The sequence below is a fragment of the Labeo rohita genome, unplaced genomic scaffold (assembly GCF_022985175.1).
Source record: "Labeo rohita strain BAU-BD-2019 unplaced genomic scaffold, IGBB_LRoh.1.0 scaffold_30, whole genome shotgun sequence".
Taxonomy (NCBI): Eukaryota; Metazoa; Chordata; class Actinopteri; order Cypriniformes; family Cyprinidae; genus Labeo; species Labeo rohita.
The window spans coordinates 4,195,508-4,214,388 of NW_026129217.1; the positions used below are offsets into that span (position 1 = coordinate 4,195,508).

The 18,881-nt window shown below is 35.8% G+C and overlaps 1 protein-coding gene across 1 annotated transcript in view; it reads left to right on the forward strand.

Moving 5' to 3' along the window:
• The first annotated feature begins 253 nt into the window (after positions 1-253).
• The window catches only part of LOC127160184 (oocyte zinc finger protein XlCOF6), a 500,603-nt gene continuing 481,975 nt past the window's right edge, over positions 254-18,881 (forward strand). Inside the window, exons 1-2 of the mRNA XM_051102838.1 lie at positions 254-566; positions 8,661-9,587. Of these exons, the coding sequence (XP_050958795.1) occupies positions 482-566; positions 8,661-9,587 (1,012 nt within the window). The 5' untranslated portion in view covers positions 254-481. The remainder of the gene's footprint in view (positions 567-8,660; positions 9,588-18,881) is intronic.

The following is an 18,881-nucleotide window of genomic DNA, read 5'->3' on the forward strand; positions in this document are numbered from 1 at the left end:
TTTGCCGTTGCGATGTGACGACATGAGGCTGCGCCTCCCCCTGCATCTGTTATTCGGATGAAGAAAGGTTTGTGATTTATTTCATACAAAACGCTCATACAATTTTATATTTTTTGCAAGCGACGTAAAATTAATTAACTGTTGTATGTAACACTGCAGTGATGTAATAAATATTATTCTGTGTAAGTAAAGCGCATCAACACGTGACTGACAGAAAAGTGCGTCTCATTTCACTCCCTATAAATCAGTTTATAGTGAACACGAAGTCAACGGCAGATAGTGATGAGAGAAACGGAGCTGACTTCCTTTATCAGAGAGCTGAACACTTGACTAGGGAGCTGAATGAGACACATGCAGAGATTTAGTTTGGATTTATTTTCTTTCTGTTAATTATTCTCATCCTAAATCTGACAGATTGTCTACACACACACAGACAAACTCCTGCTGAAGCAACTGACATCAGTGTGACACTATTAAAAAGATGGCGTTTATTAAAGAGGAGACTTCAGACATGAGGATTGAAGAAACATCAGGAGTTAAAAACGAAGATACTGAGGAACAAACAGGTTGGTTTTCATTCTCAAAGCTGAACTCATTTGGTCTTTTATGTTTTTGTTGTTGTTGTTTTGACATGACATTTATTAAGATCATACAGAAATACTCATGCTGCCTAGCTAGTGCACCTGAGAAGATCATTCACAATTGACAATAATATTAAAGTAGCCTAAAGAAACACTTACAGTAATCATAATTCATTGGAATTATTGCAGAGAAGCTCTGTTTACACAGGAGTGTAACACAAATCAAACCTTTGTCTCGTCTCTTTTGAAGTTACAATGGAATAGACTGTGTATTGTTATTATTCCACTACATTGGCTTGGTTAGCCAAATTCACTGTTAGGTCATGTTTGCACTAGCTACTGTAGATTCACATGCGCTGAAATGAGGGAAACTCTGGGTTTATTTTGGTCCTCTCCTTCTTTTTATGGAGTAAGTGATGTTTAAATATCTCATTCATTCATTCATTCACGCTGCAAAAATGCTTTTCTTAATTAGTGTTTCCGTCTTATTTCAATTACAAATATCTAAAAATGGCTTAAATGCATTTCTATATACGAAAAATGATATTAGATATCTAGTCACAAGATACGTAGTCTTGTTTCTTGGTGGGGAAAAATGAACTGCATTTTGTCTAAAGCAAGTAAAATGTCTGTCAGTGAGGTAAGAAAAATCATCCTAATGTAGATGGGAAATGATCATTGGCAGATCATTTGCAAAATAAAAAACATTCATTTTTTCTCTTCTCCCAAGAAACAGGACTAAACACCTTATGTCATTTTTCTTGAAGAAAATGCTTCTTGATTGAGTCCTTTGATATTTTGACTGGAAACAAGAAGTAGAAATACTAAGTAAGAAAAGCAATTTTTGCAGTGGAGATGCATTCATTCACTGTGCATGTTTTCATCATGCAGACATCGTGAAAGTAACAAAAACAGCATGTTCTTTTATACAGGATCTTGTAGATGAGGAGACTGCATTAATTTGTAGTTTTTTGCCATATCCACATGCAGTCCTATTTTTAAATGGTAGTTTTCTATATATCAGGGATGGAAAGCACATTAGTAAGGCCACTGTATGCAAAGCGATAAGGAAAGTGTGCTTTGTTGTTTCCTGGGCACAAACATGTCAGAGGGGTTACACAGGACTGCAGGTGTTGTAGGAATTTGTTTAAATGAGGCTAATCTGAAAATAAAATGTAGTTCACTTGATAACATCTTCCTGTGACCTCTGAAAGTAACCGAATAATTAGGATTTCCTGATGTGGTTGGATGCATTGATGACATGCATATTTCCATCATTGCACTGAAAATGAAGCTGATTACTGTATGTCAGTCCTATATTCATCTCTGTTAGTATTTATATGTCAGTGGTCCTGGTGCAGTTGCTGGTCCCTGTTTTGCCGTCTAAGTAGGAGTCAAATGTTAATTTCATTACTCTAATTAAGAAATGTAACAGGTTGGATTAGAGAACATTTAATTATGTGAAAAGAGCATTAGATTGTGGAAAAAGCTGCTGCACACTGAAATAGAAAATGTCAAATGTTTCTTAAGTCTTGTAGCCTACATCTATGAACCTTTTATGCTTAAAGCTTTAACTGATTGAATTATGTTTCTATACTTCATTTTTATATTCCCTATATTAGTTCTGCCGGTTTTCACCTCTGATACTATAACAGAGATTGAGAATTAAACACATTAAAGTATGCATACTCGGAGCTGAATGAACAAACTCAATTCAGCTGTTTTGAAGCTGAAGCTCAGGGTAAGTCAGCTCGAGAGTTTAAGTTTTAACTCAGAATTGGTTGAACCTCCTTGAAGCAGGCTGGACCACAGGTTGAATGTTAACAGGGGCTTGAGGCAAATATGACAGGAAATCACAGCTTCTCACAAATAAAGTGAAAATGAAGTATCAAATTTGGCATTAAATTAGATCTGCTTATGTTCCATCATATAAGTAATAAGAGATTACGTCACATAATCGATTCATTTCACAGTATAGACAGCTTCATTCATTGTGAAGTCAGTGATAATATTCTTTGATGTAAAAGTTCTTTGCTCACTTTCTATATGTAATTTATTCACAGTTTGAACAGTGGAAATGAAAGTATTATAATTTTTAGTATCATAAGTAACGTGCAGTGTTTTGATTATTATTATTTTGATTGTAGTCATGTAAAAATATAAATATAGTCTTATTTTAAAAAAAAATTCTGACATTTAATATCTGATACTTGCCTAAGGCCATGTCCACACTAATACATTTTAGTTTGAAAACGCATCTTTTTCTCTCCGTTTTGGCCTTTCGTCCACACTGAAACAGTGTTTTTGGTCAAGGAAACTGGAGCTTTTTGAAAACGCTCTCCAAAGTGGATAAATTTGAAAACGCTGTTTTGGCATTGTAGTGGTGACTGTGAAAACGGAGGCTTTTAAAAACGATGACGCATGTTTAATCATGTGACGCATATTGTACCAATAGATATCCATGTTTATGATGAGATATTTCCGTAAATAAAATGATCCTGCCAAGAATTGCGTGAAAACTTATTATGTCTGTTCTGTCTGTATCATCTCAGTGAGTTTTTACACATGCGCAGTATGGTGAATTTAACGTTTCCTACGTGTCAGTGTGGATTAGAAACATTTGGATAACGCTAGTGTGGACAGAAAGCGTTTTAAAATGAAAACTCCATTTTAAATGTATCCAGATTAATGTAGACATAGCCTAAGGGTGCTGGTCCTTTACAGGGGTCTGAGCATGGTTTTCATGATTTTTGGCCCATATGTGAACACTCCAAATGATCTCAGACCCCTCAGAAGTAAAATGAACCAAGGCCATCTCGGGAGGTGGTCCAAGTACGGTTCGCTTTCAGCTAATGGTACGGTTTGCTAAAAACATGCATTGTGAACACAAATCGGCCTGGGCTCACTTAATTTTTCCATTTCAGCTGTTCATATTGACTGCGTTTTCTGGCAGATCTCTACAAATTATTCACCCACAATTCGCTCCATTTTTGGAGGCCTTAATGTCAGCAATCAAACACAGAACTGGACTAGATCCAAAAAGCAACAGTCTGAACACAAAGAGGTCTGAGACACCATCACTGCTTAAGTGGACCAAAAAAGGATCGGAGTCCTCTTTCAGGAACAGCAACAGTGTGAACACAAAGAACTGGATCCTTTTTCAATTGGTCTTCCTTTTAGTCCACTTTAAGGGGTTTGTGTTTGGTTCTTTTAAAGAGGACTTGAGTGTGAAAACACCCTTTTTTTTTTTTTTTTAAATGGGGCCACAGGTTTTTGGTCTATAAAAACATTTTAGTTTAAAAAGATATACACAAATCTGCTTACAACAAAAATGTCTATTTTGGCCTATATTTTTTTATGCCACAATATCACAGTTACAGTTAGTGTTACTACAGTAAATTTATTGTAAATGTGGATTTGTGGATTGAAAAGTATTCTAATCGGATTGTTTTCACACAATGTTAGCACTTACTACCAGTGGCCCTCCTTCACAAAATTTAATATCTAGCGTAATATCATAAGTAGAATGCAAAATCTTCAAAACAAGCATTTAAGTGAAATGCAATTTATGCAATATTTCATTGGTTGAGAATAAGGAGATGGTGGAGGACTTGCTGCTTAACAAATGCAGTTCAATTAAATAAGAAATAAAGTTGGATGCACTGCTTGTTTCAGAGTGAAGTTACTTTGTTCATTTACACAGTAGTTCCTTGTGTAAATGATCCAGTGTTTCAGTGTCTCAGAGTGGCTTGTTGCTGCACACAAACTCCATCTCTGAATATGCTGTGAGTTTGAGATGTTTATAACATGCATTTGAAAATGCTAGAAATGTCTACCCAAAATTGTAATAAGAATTGTTTATAGTCATTGGGCCTTATTCATTAAACTTGCATAAATATGAGTAATTTGCGCGTAAAACAGACTGTCCCAAAAATTCTTCTTTTCAAACGCTTCTTAAACGTCCAATTTGATAGTTAAACTTGTATACATTAATGCATTTCAGTCATTTGTAAATAAGGGGGCTCGTGCACGCTCATTCACAATTAGCATTATCCCTGTCTATAAATTGCAGCTACGCAAATTGCGTGTCCGGGAACGTAGTGGAATATTTTTGTCTACTTTCTCAGGTTTGACTCCAGTATATTGCATAAATGCAAAAAAAAAAAAAAGACTAATAGACCATATGCCTCACAATAAATATTCAATAATGTGTCCACCAAGGAGTTTTTAGCCAGTTGAAAAAATGTCAGGCGCACTTCTTCCAACGACCAGCTGGTGGAGTTTGAAAATGCTTCGGCGTACAGCAACGTATCAGTAGTATGCTTCTTCATTGTTGTTAGGCAGTCATTGTACAAGTAGGATGGTTGGTCGGTATTTGTCCTGCCCCTCCTCTATACGGTTGGGAAAATAGTGACAGTGAGGAGTGCTGCATTTTAAAGTTATCAACACAGCTACAAAAATAATAAATAATTAAAAAAATAAACATCCAAAAGAGGGCAAGGGTAAATGAACTTGAAATTCAGTGTCACCAGTTTGCAAAAAGAACACAGAACGTTTTACGCACAATTTACACGTGGCAGGGAGCAGGTGTATATTTCTTTTCATGCCAGCTAACATGTTGAAAATACAAACATTTTCATGAATTCGAAAATATACGTCAGAACAGCTTTACACAAAAATATTTTAAGCCAAAAAAGTAGTATTTCTGTTTTGATAGAATTTTAATATAAGAAAATTATTAGCCATCCCATGTCATTTATATCATTAATACACGCTACTTAGATGTTTGTGAACTTTAAAATTTTTAGGAACTATAAAACTAAGTATCATTGACATAACTGAAATCAAATGTTCCTCAGAATAAGCATATTAAAGTAGAAAAGTAGAGGACCTAGTATTGAGTCCTGTGGCACTCAATACATGTGTTTGACGAGACATGTCTTCATTTGCACAAAGTGGTAGCAGTTGGACAGATAGGACGTAAACCATGCTAATGCTTATCCACAAATGTCAATATACATCATTTTTATGCTATCCAAAAGAATGGCATGGTTTGTGTTGTCGAAAGATGTAATAACACTAGAAAAAAGATGTAGCCACAATCAGATGCCAAAAGCAGGTCATTTGTAACGGGTCTTGTTTTGCCTAAATCCTGACTGAAAAATATGTCTCAGATACAATTACTGAACATAGTTGAGAGGACACTATTTTGGTAAGGGGTCATCAGATGCTAAGTTCACTTTTTCATGTTGTTTCAACACTTATGTGTGTTGGCAGTGTATGTACAAATCTACCCTATAATGATAAAAATCCATGCTGTGGTTTTTAATTAATCTGTAAAAATAATATCCCCTTTTTGTGGCGTCACACTGACAGAGGCCACTCCCATGGTAGTTGATTGACATAAGCGTCTTACCTCAGATCAGCTGTAACAGTCCGACCTCCATTGTTTCGATGCCGGAGCAGGGATGTAAGTTAGACAAGAATATCTCCAATTGAGGTGTTGTGTTGCTGGATGTAATAATGAACATAGTGGTCGTCATTTACTCCCGACATCTGAGTTGCTGAAGATGCAGTAGATTACGTTTGTGAAGCAAATGCGGCTCCCGATCGACATTATTGTGTCTATGTTTGCGCAAATCATTCGTGATCCAGCTTCACCTACAGCAAAAGTGAGTAGAAGGGTTTTATGAATCTTTGCGATCGCCTTTCCTAATAACTTGCTAGTTAGCGAGGTTTGCGGCTAAATGCAGCTAAAGTAAATAATCTCTCAAAACACACTCCACAGAGAGAAGAGAGGGGCAGGGCAAGCAGAGCCCAAGGGTTGATTTTTGCAGAGCTCATTTTGGCAAGGTAAAAAGGGTGTTGTTGTACACTACAATTGAGAATTTTTAACCAAAGTACATCATAGATTTTTCATTAAGACCCTTAAGAATCATATCAACTTGTGGAAAATAGGCATCCGATGACCCCTTTAATATTTAGGGGTTCGAGCACGTAGTGCTGAAACCCTATTGTAATTGTAAGGATTTTTTTTATTATTATTATTTTCTCATAAAACTGATCGTGCAGACCAAACCGTAAGGCCTAGAGAGCTGAAACTTGGCCAGAAGGTAGAGCTCAGCTTAGGACCTCTGTGACAAAGTCTCGCCCAAATTGGCCTAAAGGTGGTGCTACAGCGCAAAAAACTAAATTTTTTTACATTTTTGGCCCTAGCTCGTACAATTTTTGTCGTAGACTTGCGATCCTTGGGTCAATACGCACAAAAGTGCACTGGCGCAGATTTTTCGTACAGAGCACGGTTTTTACGCAAAATGGCGTTATGTCCGAAACCTACTTTTGCGAACTAGTCCTAGGTTTTTCGATCGATCAGAACCAAACCAGTGCTGAAATGTTCTCTGGACAGTGAATATCAATAATTATCAAAAAAAAGTTGAAATTTTGACTCGCGGTCGAATAGGAATGCCAAAACGTTATATGCTAACATTAGCAAATTCTTACATTTGGCTATAACTTTTGAATGGAATGAGATATCTACACCAAACTCGGTACACATGTGTATAAGCTCAGTCTTTGGTCAAATAAAAAAAATTGCATAGCTCTGCCACTTGGTGGCGCTATAAGCCTGAAAAAACATAATAACGACTAAAACTACGCAACCGTTGGTCCGATTGACTTGAAATTTGGTTTGCAGTCTCTTTGTCCAAAATGGCACAAGTGTCTATAAGGACATTGGCGTATCTCAAAAAACATGGCCGCCATTGGCCGATGAAGTTTGAGCACCTATTAGACAAGGTTAATGGAGGCCGATCGGAACGAAACTCACTGGGCATGTTCGACTCATGGTCCTAAAGGACTGTAAGAATTTTGAAAGTAATCGGCCACTAGTTGGCGCTAATGAGTTTTATGGCTCTGTAATCACGTGGTGTTTCACACATCCACACAATATGCATATCATTTAATAGATCTCCTCATGATGAACAATTTTGCCTCAAGAACCATTGCTGTCAATCAAATCGTTCATTAAATATTCACAAATATGTTAAAAACCTACTTTTGCGAACTAATCCTAGGTTTTTTGCTCAATCTCGATCAAACCACTGCAGTAATGTTCTCTGGACTCTCTAGATCAATAATTATCAACAAAATGTGGAATTTTGTCCTTCGGTTAGCTATAACAGGGTCATTTACAAAAGGGGCGTGGTCACATACATCCAAAAGCCTATAAAACCTAAACGAAAACTCAAAACTTTATGAAAATTTGTGACAACATGTGTCAGGTGACTCTTAACAAGCATGCAAAGTTTTGTGAAGATCGCACCATAGGTGGCGCTATAACAGTTAAAAAGGCTTCAAAAACACAAGCTGTGTATGGTAAAAGGTTTCAAATGGCTAAATAAGTGCTCATATACTCACACAAACACTAAATCTTCATATCATTTGATAGATCTCCTCATGCTGAACAACTTTGCCTCAAGAACCATTGCTGTCATTCAAGTCGTTCATTAAATATTCACAAATATGTTAAAAACCTACTTTTGCGAACTAGTACTAGGTTTTTCGCTCAATCTTGACCAGACCACTACAGTAATATTCTCTGGACTCTCTAGATCAATAATTATCAAAAAAAATTTTGAATTTTGTCATTTGGTTAGCTATAACAAGGTCATTTAGAAAAGGGCCGTGGCCACGTATACCCAAAAGCCTATAAAACCTAAACAAAAACTCAAAACATTACGAAAATTGGTTAAACTATGTGCCAGATGATTCTTAACAAGCATGCAATGTTTTGTGGAGATCGGACCATAGGTGGCGCTATAACAGTTAAAAAGGCTTTAAAAACACAAGATTTCTATGGTAAATGGCTTCAAACTGTTAAAAAATGCTCATCTATTCAAACAAACATTAGATCTTCATATCATATGACAAATCTCATTTTGAATAACTTTGCATAGCACCTTAAAGGCCTTAAATGCTCGAACCCCGGTAATTGCTGCTTGCAGCTATATTTGTCTTTATGTTTATTGCTTTATGCCATTTAAACTGTGGCTGACTTGTATTTGTCTTTTTTCACTCCAGACCTGATTGCATCGAAAGATCAGAGTGAAGTAGTGAATGAAACGGAAGAGAATGATCAGTCTGAGAAACAGCACGCTTTAATAACTGAAAAGACATCCTCAGAAAAAACAGCTCAAAAGACGGGGAATAAAAGTCATTTCACCTGCAAACAGTGTGGAAGGACTTTCAGTCAACATGGAAACTTTAAAGTCCACATGAGAGTTCACACTGGAGAGAAGCCTTATACATGTCAAGAGTGTGGAAAGAGTTTCGCTCAAAAAGTGTCCCTTAAAAACCACATGAGTGTTCACACCAAAGAGAGGCCTTACACATGCCAACAGTGTGGAAACAGTTTCACTCAGCTAGGAAGCTTTAACAGGCACACGAAACTTCACTCTGGAGAGAATCCTTACAGCTGCAGGCTGTGTGACAAGAGCTTCACTGAAAAAGCACAACTTAAGCTCCACAGGACAAGTCACACTGAAAGAGGTGCTTTCACCTGCCAACAGTGTGGGAAAAGTTTTCACAGAAAAGAAAACCTTAAAGTCCATTTGACAATTCACACTGAAGGGAGCTCTTTCACCTGCCAACAGTGTGGAAAAAGTTTTTACAGAAAAAGAAACCTTCATTCACACATGAAAATTCACACTGGAGAAAAGCTGTACTTGTGTCCTGAATGTGGAATAAGCTTTAACCAAATAGGAAACCTTTACAGGCACATGAGAACTCACACTGGAGAAAACCCTCATACCTGCAAACAGTGTGGAAAATGTTTTGTTCGAAAAGGAAGTCTTGAATGTCATATGAGAATTCATACTGGAGAGAAGCCGTATGTTTGCCCTCAGTGTGGAAGAAGTTTTGCACATAAACAAGCTCTTAATGTCCACATGAGAATTCACACTGGAGAGAAGCCTTACACCTGTGAACTGTGTGGAAAGAGCTTCACTGGTAAAGGAAACCTTAATGTCCACGTGAGAGCTCACAACAGAGCTCTTTTGTCTGCCAACAATGTAGACAGTATTTCAACCAAAAAGGAAATGTTAAAAAACACATGAGAAAGAGACCATTCATTTGTGAACTGCGTGAAGCAGAACTAAAGCACATTCACTCAGGAAAAAGGACATTTAATTGTGATCAGTATAATAAAAAAATTACTTTGCCATCACATTTACAGTTGTGTATTCCAAGTTTTTTATGGTAAAAATAGCAATAGGTAGCGCCAGCAGCTCACCAAATGCAACCATTTCATGTCATCGAAATAATGGTGCCCCTCATAGTCTAAAATATGCAAATGCAATGTGGATTTTTTTTAATTAATTTATTTATTTTTTTAATTTCCAGCAAAAGAGATCATTTAGGTTATATTAAGCCATACAAGTCCAAATACCTGGGGTTCCACTTCACTATAAACCTTCTCTATAGAAGACTAATTTGTTCATGCCTGGTTTTTGGGAGATTGGTTTACGGATCCTATACAAAATCCTGTTTTCAAATGTTGGGCACAGTTCATCATCAGGGTATATATCCGTATTTGGGGGCTTTCAGAAAGTCACCAAATCTGAAGTTTATATGTTGGGGCAAATGTACAAACTTTGGATAATACACATCATTTTTATTTTTGGTCTATCCTTATATTAAAGGAGAAGTCTGGTTCCAGAAGAAAAATTTACAGATAATGTACTTACCCGCTTGTCATCCAAGATGTTCATGTCTTTCTTTCTTTAGTTGTAAAGAAATAATACAGTTTATATACTTTTTAATGTCAAACGCTCGTCTTGTCTTGCTCTGCCTGGACTGATTTTTACTGGTTCATGACAGTTAGAGTATGTCAAAAAACTTCCATCTCATGTTCTCCTTCAACTTCAAGATCGTCCGATATTGCTGTTTTACCTTTTTTAAGGGTGTTTGATCTTATTTGCATGTTCACTGGGTACTTCTGCAGTGATGTAGGATGATTTTTAAATGATTTTTGAAGTTGAGAGAGAAAATACGATCCGAGTTTTTCAACATGCCCTAACTGTCTTCAGCCAGAATACAAGGAGTTCAAGGAGAGTAAGTCAAGACGAGCATTTGAGATTAAGAAGTATTTAAAATGTATTTTTTAAATGAAAATAACTTATCATTTCACTAGATAAAACCCTTCTTCTTCAGCTGGGATTGTTTACAAACACATTTAAACTGCATTTTGGAAGTTCAAACTCGAGCCACCATAGCAGTCCATTATATAGAGAAAAATCCTGAAATGTTTTCCTCAAAAAACATAATTTCTTTGCAACTGAAGAAAGTAAGACACAAACATATTGGATGACAAGGGGGTGAGCAGATTATCTGTAAATTTTTGTTCTGGAAGTGGACTTCACCTTTAAGTAAAGGGATCTTTGTTATTCACTGTATTATCCCTTTCATTATTTATTTAGTTTTTTATGACCAACAGTGCAATTTCACTTTGATTCCTGTATTCCAGGCTTCCTTATGGATGTTATAAACTATGAAATCATATTCTGTGCCACTAAAACATTTTAAATAATGTTTTACAATGTAAAGAGAAAGTGTTTTCTGTTTTCTGTCTTTAATCATTAAGATATTAAGAAAAAATGCTACATGTTTTCTTACTGGAAAAGTGGTAACCTAAATGTGCTTCATACTGTAACATTTTAATTAATGGGGTTTATTCCACAATATTACTTTATATGTCTTAAATGAGCTGCCTACTTTAGGTCACACCAACATAATATCAAGACTAGGTGAACAGAAATAACTCTTTTTTTTATAGCATTCTTTCGTTGTTAGATACTGTTAGTATTATCTAGTAACTACATAAAATTGCAATCAGCCAGACAGTAATGACATAATTCATCATTCTTTTCTTTTCTTTTTTTTTTTTTCAAAACTACTGGTTCTTTCAGGAATGTGATTTTCAAGGCATTAATGGGGCTTCCTATTTTTGTTTTTTGTTTCCACAGCTTCAGACCTCTTAACCATGTTGTCTCGTGACACACAGGTTTCAAATTTGTGTTTATCTGCACTGCTGTGTGACAAATCACATCCTTATCTGTGTAATTATGATAGAACATAAGTGAAATATACATATGTACTGAACAGAAGGAATAAGCATAGTCAGATAAGCTACTATGAGATGCATTTCCTGACTCCCTATCTGAACTATCATTAACAGAAAAGGCAAGGAAAGTCTGTTAAACCCAAATACAAATTCATGTCTATACACAGGTTTTCAAAAATAATTGCATCTATATTAGCTGTACTGTAGCTAATTTTCTTTTTCATTGAATACAGATTTACATTTTCTAAAAACATAAAATAGAAATAACTAGGGGAAGGTGCATTACTAAGTGTTTACTGAAATTTCACATTAATTTTAGCATTCTCACAAGAGACACTGTGAGCTTAAGGGTAAATATCACTTAAAAGTTTAGTAAAATTTGCTCCTCACAGTTTGTGCTTGTTTGCTGCACTCAGTCCCTATTCAGAAAACCTTCAAATAAACTCTATGAAGTATTTTTTAAGTCTTTGTTGTACTCCATGTTCAGTGCATACAGCAGGCCAAGGAGGACAATGGAACCATTTACAAAGTCTCAAGTTTTCTAACACAACCTCCTGAAGCAGAAAACAAACATGCTTTCAGAATTAACAGTAGCAGTATCAATATTACTATTTAGTTTTATTTAGCCACTATGCCGTCAGTGAAGTTAATTTCCAATTCTAGGAATTGTTGTAACGACAAAGCCCCTAATGCAATGCAACAAGTAGGAAACAGTAGCTGGGAAGAAATGGAGAAAATCAAATCCATTTAGACGCAGGTGTGTGGGCATGTGAGAGATGGCTCCTTTCTGATACACAGAGAGCCTAAGCTGAGGAAATTTGAGTGGTTGCACCAGCTAGATGTAAAAAACTGGGTGTAAGCCCTACGCTGGGCTTTGCAACGTCCAACTTTATGATAAACATTTACACCTGTTGCACCAGCTAAAACTACGACCAGGCGCAATTACGCCCGGCGTAGACTATGCGTGTCCACGCAGGGGCGGATCTACCGGGGTGGCACCCTAAGAAAAAGCTCTGCAACCCCACCTGCCACCCCAGGTAAAATAATGGCAAAAACACGTCTTTCAAGAAACTGTTCACGATGGTTGCACGCGCACATAGCGCGCCCAGTGTAATCGGCTTCATTAACAAATGACTCTTATGAACCGGTTCTTTTTGAGTCAAAGACACAAAGCACCGCCCGGTTCTTTAACGAATTGTTTTTACATTTGTTCGTAAATCAGATAATAATTACTGCTTCTCGGCTAACTCGTCCTTTGAGAAATCTAATCCCCCCCAGATACGTCTGAGATTCATCGCGTAATTCTTTGGTGATCCGATTGTCCGACCGCTTGCTCCACTTTCATCATAGATACAGGCCTTTATGCCAAATCTGACGAATCACTAACATGAAATCCATAAGGAGATGCCGATTACGGAAACTGATAGCAGAAGTAAGAATCTAGTCGTATAATCTAGTAGTTCTCGATTGTTAACATAACATAACTGATTTTAGTTGGCACATTTTCCTGAACCATTCATTCAGTTCTCAAAACAAAGACACATTTCTTAAAAAGTTTAACAATGAGTTAAACTATGTTAAACATTAGACACCAATCAGAATCTCTGCATCCTAACAACGGAGAGAGGAGAGAGCTGAACAGTATGGATGATTACCTAATGGTAATGCATTATTTGTGAAAACAGCTGTGTATGTCAGACTATAAATCCCCTAAAACTAGGCATGGGGGCTTGCTTTGGTGTTGCCACCCCTCATAGATCCCACGCCACCCCTTTGCCACCCTTTTCTAGATCCGCCCCTGCGTCCACGCAAACACATTCTCCCGCAGTGATAGCTGAGACGACACCCACGCTGCAATGGCTACAACTACTAATATATATATATATATATATATATATATATATATATATACTAATTAAATTGCTGAAGACATCATAACAAGTGAAGCCACCACGTAATAATTTCATTAACAAAATATTTCCTAATGTCTGCGTATCTGAGGTCTCCCTGGACATTCCCATGACGTATTTCTTAAGACTAACACTAAAAATAAAGGCGACAGGTTAAATAAATATATAATGAATGTAATACAATGCTTCTCTCTAGAGTTATTTTTTTCTTGCTATCGAGTTTATGTACAATGAATTGGTTTCCTGAGGTAAATGTGAATTTACATGACAGTTGTGCATTTTAGCTTCTTGGCATCTTTCTGTGGCTGAAAAACTACATTTATAAATTGTAGAGTTTGTGATAGAATTGACATAATTTGAAAGCTGATACTTTATTTCTGATTAAAAATAAGCACAAAACTTACTGCGATTATTGGATTGCCAAGCATTTATACTGTCCCAGCAAGATGTTGAATAGAAATATTAAGGGAATACTTTAAGACAGTTATATACCGTTGTCAGCATGGTAAAGTAGGTTCGTCTCTCATTGTCTCTGAGAGAATTTGTGCCGTTTATGCAGTGTTAGCCGTAGCTTCTTTTTTACTTTCACTTTTATAATTCTTGCGCAAAGTTTGCGCGTTGGTTGCATGTGTTGCTTGACCCCTCCCCATAATAATTGTTTATAGGCCACAATATCCTGCCTGAAAAGACCATAAACGTTACAGTTGGCGTCTGCAATAATTAATTAAAAACGAATCATGTCCGAGCAAATCGTGACTTTTCACTTTACGCCTACCTTTGATTAGCTATAAGATTCAGTCTCAGACGTGGCACTACACCAAGATGGTGCAACAGGTATAAATTCTACGCACGACTTAAAGCGGATTTTATGTCCAGCCTAGTCTTACAACCGGGCGTACGCCCAGCTGGTGCAACCGGCCCCTGGAGACTTTAGACGTTTAAAACATCCCAAAATGAAACGACGAGACTAAAGATTACAGTGTCACAGGACTTAAGCTGGTTGCACAGTGGACGAGTAGAGGATGTTTGCTATGCCGTTCGTTATCAGCTGTGTTTGAACTGCGTGGGTTGGAACGCTGTGACTGTGAGTGAGTTTCGTCTTGTCTTGGATAGGCTGCAATTACAGTGCAGTAAAGTTGGTTTTACGTTATAACGAACGTTCTAATTTCGCACAGCAAATTAAGGGACTGTCTCAAAAGTGCATAAAATAATAAAAAAGGTATGCATTCCAAGATTCCAAAACATCCAAAGTATCAAACTAATAAAATGTAAAGGTGTGAATTACATGGAAAAGCATTAATACATAATTGTAAGCTGTGAATGTGATTTTGAATATGAATTGTTACATTGTTATTACATAGTACATAGTACATTTTCCTTTAAATGATAGAAACAGGTGTTGTTATGACACCTGTACTACATTCAGTAAAACTTCTAACACATTATACACAACTTGGATTTTGGAAAAGTCATTTTGCGTATTTTTATTGATTTATTGAAATACACAAATCTATCCAACTTCCCGGTCATGTGACCTGATGATGTCACACCAGATGTAATATCTTCACACAGTCTTGACAAACATCTTACACCACTTGGATTTGTGAAAGGTCATTTTGTGTATTTTTTATTAATTTTTAAAAGTTTCAAATCTACATAACTTCATTATGTAGATTTGATACATTACAATATAAGTATTTTAACGAATAAAACATATTAATAGTTTTTATAGACTACAAAGCCTTTTAGCCATTTTATCATAATAGTAAACAAACATTTAATAACAAACAATAAATACATTTACATATCAAAGTCTTAAAACACTACAGCACATACGCATAATTAGTTAGCATGCTGTCAAGAACAACAAGAAAATAATAAGTAAGAAATAATGGAAATAATACTACATTGTAAGTGAGAAAGAAGTCCCAGGCCTTTAGGCCAGTTGCTCAACCACAGGACTCTGAACCCCTATGCCACCATAGTGTAGGGAAATTACAGTTATGATCCAATGACCAGATATGCTGAATGAAGACAAGGAGTCAGAGATGCAATCAAGTGAAGAAAAATTTACTTAAGAAAATAATTTGCAGTTTTATGAGCATAAGTCAGCTTCAGTATTCTTGAGGAGTATGTAGGCTGCTCTGTGTACACTCTTAATACAACAGTAATTATACTAACAGAGGTCACTAACTGCATCATTAGCAGTGTTGGGGAGTACTAGTTACATGTAACGGAATTACGTAATTTAATTACAAAATAAATGTAATTGTAATTAGTTACAGTTACTGAGAAAAAATATGTAATTAAATTAGTTACTTTTGAAAATTGCTAGTGATTACAAAGGGGATTACATCTGAATTCTTTTACACACCCACCCCTCACTTACAGATTTAATTGACTTCTTTCATAAATTGCATTGACTGCTCTAAAATGAGACACCAATGTTTCAGGAGTTTAGGACACAGAATAGGACACATGCTTATTTGATAACTGTTTCGATATATTCGATAGATTGCTTTTTCCAAGGCATTGTTAGATGCTAGTGTTTTCTGTCATAACTATGCAAACATTTGCTTTCAAACCCAGTATCATAGCTATTAAACTGTTTGTTGTTATGATGTTATTTATGTTATGATCTTGTTATGACATATAGCGCAACTGTGCTCACAGTGACCCGAGTTTGATTCCCCGTCTCAAGGTCCTTTGCCGCTCCCGTCTCTGCTCCCAGATCTTTCCTGTCATCTCTCTACTGTCCTATCACAATAAAAGGCATAAAAAGCCCAAAAATATAAGTAAAAAAAAAGTCTGAATTTGTGGTGGCTTTCTTTCGGGGCAACTTAAGTCAGTGCTATATGCTTGATAATTTTTCTTGGCGGAAGCTTTGTGTTTGGTTAGCTAATAAAATATTAAAGCTTAATTCAATATTATGTGTACAATTTCTTAATTCTGTCATCCTAGTACCGTGGACTTGCTCTATTGTTTCATACAAACGCAGCTGCTGCCTTTTTTGTACATTGTAATGGATTATAAGATAACTAACAAACTAGTACTACTACTTAATTACTTATATGGTGAAATGTTGTGTAAGAAAACTGGTAGGACTGCACTGTATCCCTAAAATGTCTAATTTGAACTTGCCGTTTGCTAGCAACTGATTTCTTCATGGAAGCTTTGCGTTCAAATGTTTCAACTCAGATCTGTGTTTCGTGTCTAATAATTTTGACACAAAACATCTAAATAATCTATCAAGCAGCTGTGTAATAAGTGAGATAATGTACGTTCAGCCAGTTGTTATTGCAAAATAAAGATGTATGTTATCCCTTACTTACTATAATCTTAATTCAAGTGATAAAGGATTTTGAAAGTCTGACAGTAATCAGTGTTAAGTGCTACTGTAAGGTTAACTCTGCCTGGTTTAAATGTTCAAAATGATTAACAGTTGAAAATATTAGAAAAAGTAATCAAAAAGTAATTAAAAGTAATAAGTTACATTACTTTAATTAAGTAATTGAAAAGTTACACTACTTATTACATTTTAAATCAAGTAACTTGTAATCTGTAACCTATTACATTTCCAAAGTAACCTTCCCAACACTGTATACGATTACTATGAACATTGTAAAGTGTTAACATTTTTTTCTGCATTTTTAACATTTTTTCAGTGGCCTTATGTAATTTTTATTTCTAGCTTATTTCCATAACACCATTCTGCATTTGACTTTAGCAAGACAGTATACAAATTTGACAGAAAGTGAAGCTTTCACACTTGCATTTTTCTCCATAGTACTGTTAAAAATACAGCAATATTTTAAAAACTTTGCTTAAGCATGAATTCTTATAATGAATGAATGAAAATTCCACATACTATCTGATAAATTAATGTCACCAACTGATCTAACATTCAAGCTCAAGAACAATATCTATTTGACAACATTTTCTTTCTGTTCTGTTAGAATAATGAAAATGGATGAAGTGTAGTTTAAGAAAACAGAAATTGCATCACTTACCACAAACATCCAGTGGATGTTACTTATGTTAACAAATGTGATCAGTCCACTATACAGCTCAAAATTAACCTGTACAGAATGATGATATTTTTTATATATAGAGAGAGCATACTGCAGTAAAAGTATTAGTTATACACACACATTATATATATATATATACACACACATGGAAAAAAAGAGGAAGTGGCTCGACAAGGGTTGAAGGATGTAAGTTCGTATACGAACTTACATCCTTCAACCCTTGTCGAGCCACTTCCTCTTTTTTTCCATGTAAAATGACCCCAGTGATGTAGTGGTTGAGTTGGTAAAGTTGTCCAGATTTATCATGTTTGTTGAGGATGGCAAGAATGTAACCCTCCATAACCTAAACATTTTTACAACACAACAATATAAAGATTAGTGCTAAGAATCCTCATATCATTGAAAGCCCCTTACCGTTATTTTTATTATTTGTAATTAATCACATTCAACAATATCAAGTGCATCAGTTTTTATTACTGAAAAAGATGTGTAAATATTTTTATCTATATCTTAGCCATTTTTTTATCTTTTAAACATTCTGTTAATTTTAATTAGGAGGCTTAGCTTGCAATTAATTATAGCCTAAAACTACACTCACTTCTCCGCATAATCTCTCATGGGGTCGCAGTGTCAAAAATTCAGCATGTCGCACAATGTTTTCACATCTGTAATGAGCAGATTTAATGATAGCCACAATCTGCTCATTTGCAGTATGTTTCCATAGTGTTGTTACCTGAAGAAAATGCTGTCAGTAGATGCTTAGGTACTATTAAATTATTCAATTTTGTTAAGTTCCTTTTACCTCTTCAGCAACACATTCTGAATTGTCTTTTTCATTGTTTGTGTTCCTGAATGTTGGGACCTGCTTAGAATATTGTTTGTCAGAGCAAAGTCAGAATTAATGGCTTAATTAAAAATTGTTATATTTACAATTATTAATGAAAATTTTTTTAATTACCTCTACAGAAACCTCTCCTTCAGAAATGTCCTTTTCATTTGTCAAGTCAATGCACTTGATTGCTGGGTTCCTTTTTGGTTTGCTCACTTCACATGGTGTAGGTGTTAGGACCTGAACAAATGTTGTTAGTACCGGCACAGTTAGTAAACAACAACTTTTCCTTAATGTCTTTACTGTTATCTATTTACCTTTTCAGCAACACCTTCTGGAACATCAGTGACATTACCGATGGTTGGTGCTATCCTTTGGATCATAGGTGTGGGCATTTCAAATGGTGCTCTG